Below are 2291 nucleotides of genomic sequence, written 5' to 3'. Positions count from 1 at the left end.
ATTTTATAATATCGTTAAAACAATATATATATATATCTATAATGATATACTTATATTTATATATGTATATATATATATATATATACTTGTTAGTTAATAATAATAATACTAATAAAAATGTGAGATATAAAAGGTGATAGAATAACGTTCGACGAGTTAGAATAATAAATAATCTTTTATATCGACAAATTGTAAAGATTAATTGGAGTAGAAAAATAATTTATATTTACAGTAATGTGTTCGTACAGTAGCGTTAGATTTCTTTAAAAGATGATAGAAACTTTGGTATGGAATTAGTAGATAGAATTTTTGAGAAAGAGTAAATATTCATTATAAATCGAGTGAAAGATAAGCTTGTTGTTTAATACAAAAAAAAAAAAAAAAAAAAAAAAGAAAAAAAAACAAAACGTCGTTTAATATACGTCAGTAACCGAATATGAAGTCTCATAGTTACGAAGCGAATGATTTTCTTTATGATTATCTAATCCTTGATCGCGATCATGATCGCGATCTTGAATTTGAACTTGGACGTGATCTTGCTGAGAATAGAAACTGGTTGAGGCGTGATCATTCTTACCGGAAGTATGAACTATAGCGTGGAATCCATCTTTATCAGCGTGATAACTGACAATCCTTAAGGCACCTCCGGGTTCCTTTACACTATACTCGCCAGATACACTATGACCTATTAAATTAAATGAAATCAAATAAATTTAATTTTATTATTCACAAATCAATCCCCAGATCTCATTATATTTGTCATTTATTTTTTTATAGATAACGTTTTTTATAGATAACTCGAATTAAATCAATTTTTATCCGATCGAAATGTAAAAAATCCAGCAAGTATTTGATAAACGATGTTCGTTATCGTAGAGCAATTAAAAAAAATTTTCAGCTAGTAATTATTAAAAGTAAACGAACGAACAATTTTGTAATAAGACAAATTCAAAAAATAACAAAAAAAATATATATATATATATATACTTTTTTTTTTTTTAACTAATAGATTTTTATCGAAAAATTAATTGTACGATTTCAGATATAACAGTTTAAGATTGAAAAATTTTTAATTGCGATAAGGAAAACTCAACTTATATCGTTTATATCATAATTATTATTTAACTTACCATTTCTTGATTCTTTCTGTCCATGAAAATCACCGGTATGATGATCCTCAACACCATAAGCAAATTGATACTTGGGATTTGCGATATAGTCGAGAGAATCTCCGTGATCTTGAAAATCCTGATCTTGACCGATTCTTTGAGAAAAGTGATTGTTTTGATTCTTGAGAAAAACGTACGGTACTTTCACTTCGTATTCCGGGCCTTCAACTGGTCCGTGAAAATGTATGTAAGAACTCGCTAAGGAAACTTGTGGTTCATTGTGCGTCCCCGTTTCATCATCGTCAACAGGTATCACGATTGTTTTCGATCGATGAATCATCGTTATGACGAAAATTATTATCACCTTAAATTAAATGGAAAAAAAAAACTTGTAAAAAATTATAATTCGTATATATATAAAACGTAATTCATTCACATCGATATTATTTTATATTCGTTAAATGTATTCGAACAAATTGAAAAAATTAATTTCAATAATTTCGTTAGTGCATTTAATTAAAAATAATCGTAGACTATTTGTTTAAAATTCATTTATACATTTCTTTCAATATATTCATCTCTTTTGGAATATTCTATCAATTTTTGCGTTCTATCTTTTATCGATCGATCATGAAGGAAAAAGAAAAAAAAAAAAACAAAAAAACAAAAGAAAAATTTGTCTAATTCTATTCTGATTTCAATTATATCGATTTAAATCACTTTTTCGAGGTTCTACCTTGAAGGATATCACTTCCATTTCTATATATTAAGACGGTCAGGTGAGAACTGTGACTTTCCAATGTGTTTTCCATCCTTTTATATGCTAGTCTTACGATATTCTATGTCCACACATGGATATATACACATCGTTGAAGAATCTGTTTGTTCCGTATCATCGCTTTAACTTGTCGGAGAGAAGCGGCAGTTGTCGTATGTAATTTCTCTCTTGAGTCCACCTCCTCCTTCTACTCCTCCTCCTACTACTCCTCCACTTTATATATATATATATACATATTTTTTTTTTTTTTCTAAACTGACCAACATTAACAGTAAGCACCAGATGTTATAAGAGCGACTATGAACGTCGTTCATCGTTACGAACATACCCAGGATCCAACTTGAAAGATTATCTTTCTCGATTCTTTAATCGTTCGATATGATAAAAAGAAATAAAAAAAAAAA

At 28.2% G+C, this 2291-nt stretch overlaps 1 protein-coding gene across 1 annotated transcript; it reads right to left on the bottom strand.

Annotated features, from left to right (window-relative positions):
* Positions 1-207: 207 nt before the first annotated feature.
* Positions 208-1907, bottom strand: LOC118444461 (uncharacterized). The gene is made up of 3 exons (XM_035872751.2): positions 1846-1907; positions 1131-1473; positions 208-685 (listed from the first exon to the last, which is right to left on the bottom strand). Exons 1-3 carry the CDS (start codon positions 1864-1866, stop codon positions 414-416), a joined length of 636 nt encoding a protein of 211 aa, XP_035728644.1. The 5' UTR covers positions 1867-1907; the 3' UTR covers positions 208-413.
* Positions 1908-2291: the final 384 nt, after the last annotated feature.

The sequence above is a fragment of the Vespa mandarinia genome, chromosome 23 (assembly GCF_050613455.1).
Source record: "Vespa mandarinia isolate Hongniang chromosome 23, ASM5061345v1, whole genome shotgun sequence".
Classification (NCBI taxonomy): domain Eukaryota; kingdom Metazoa; phylum Arthropoda; class Insecta; order Hymenoptera; family Vespidae; genus Vespa; species Vespa mandarinia.
Note: the sequence above shows the minus strand (reverse complement) of the source record. Positions and strands in the feature narration are given on the sequence as shown.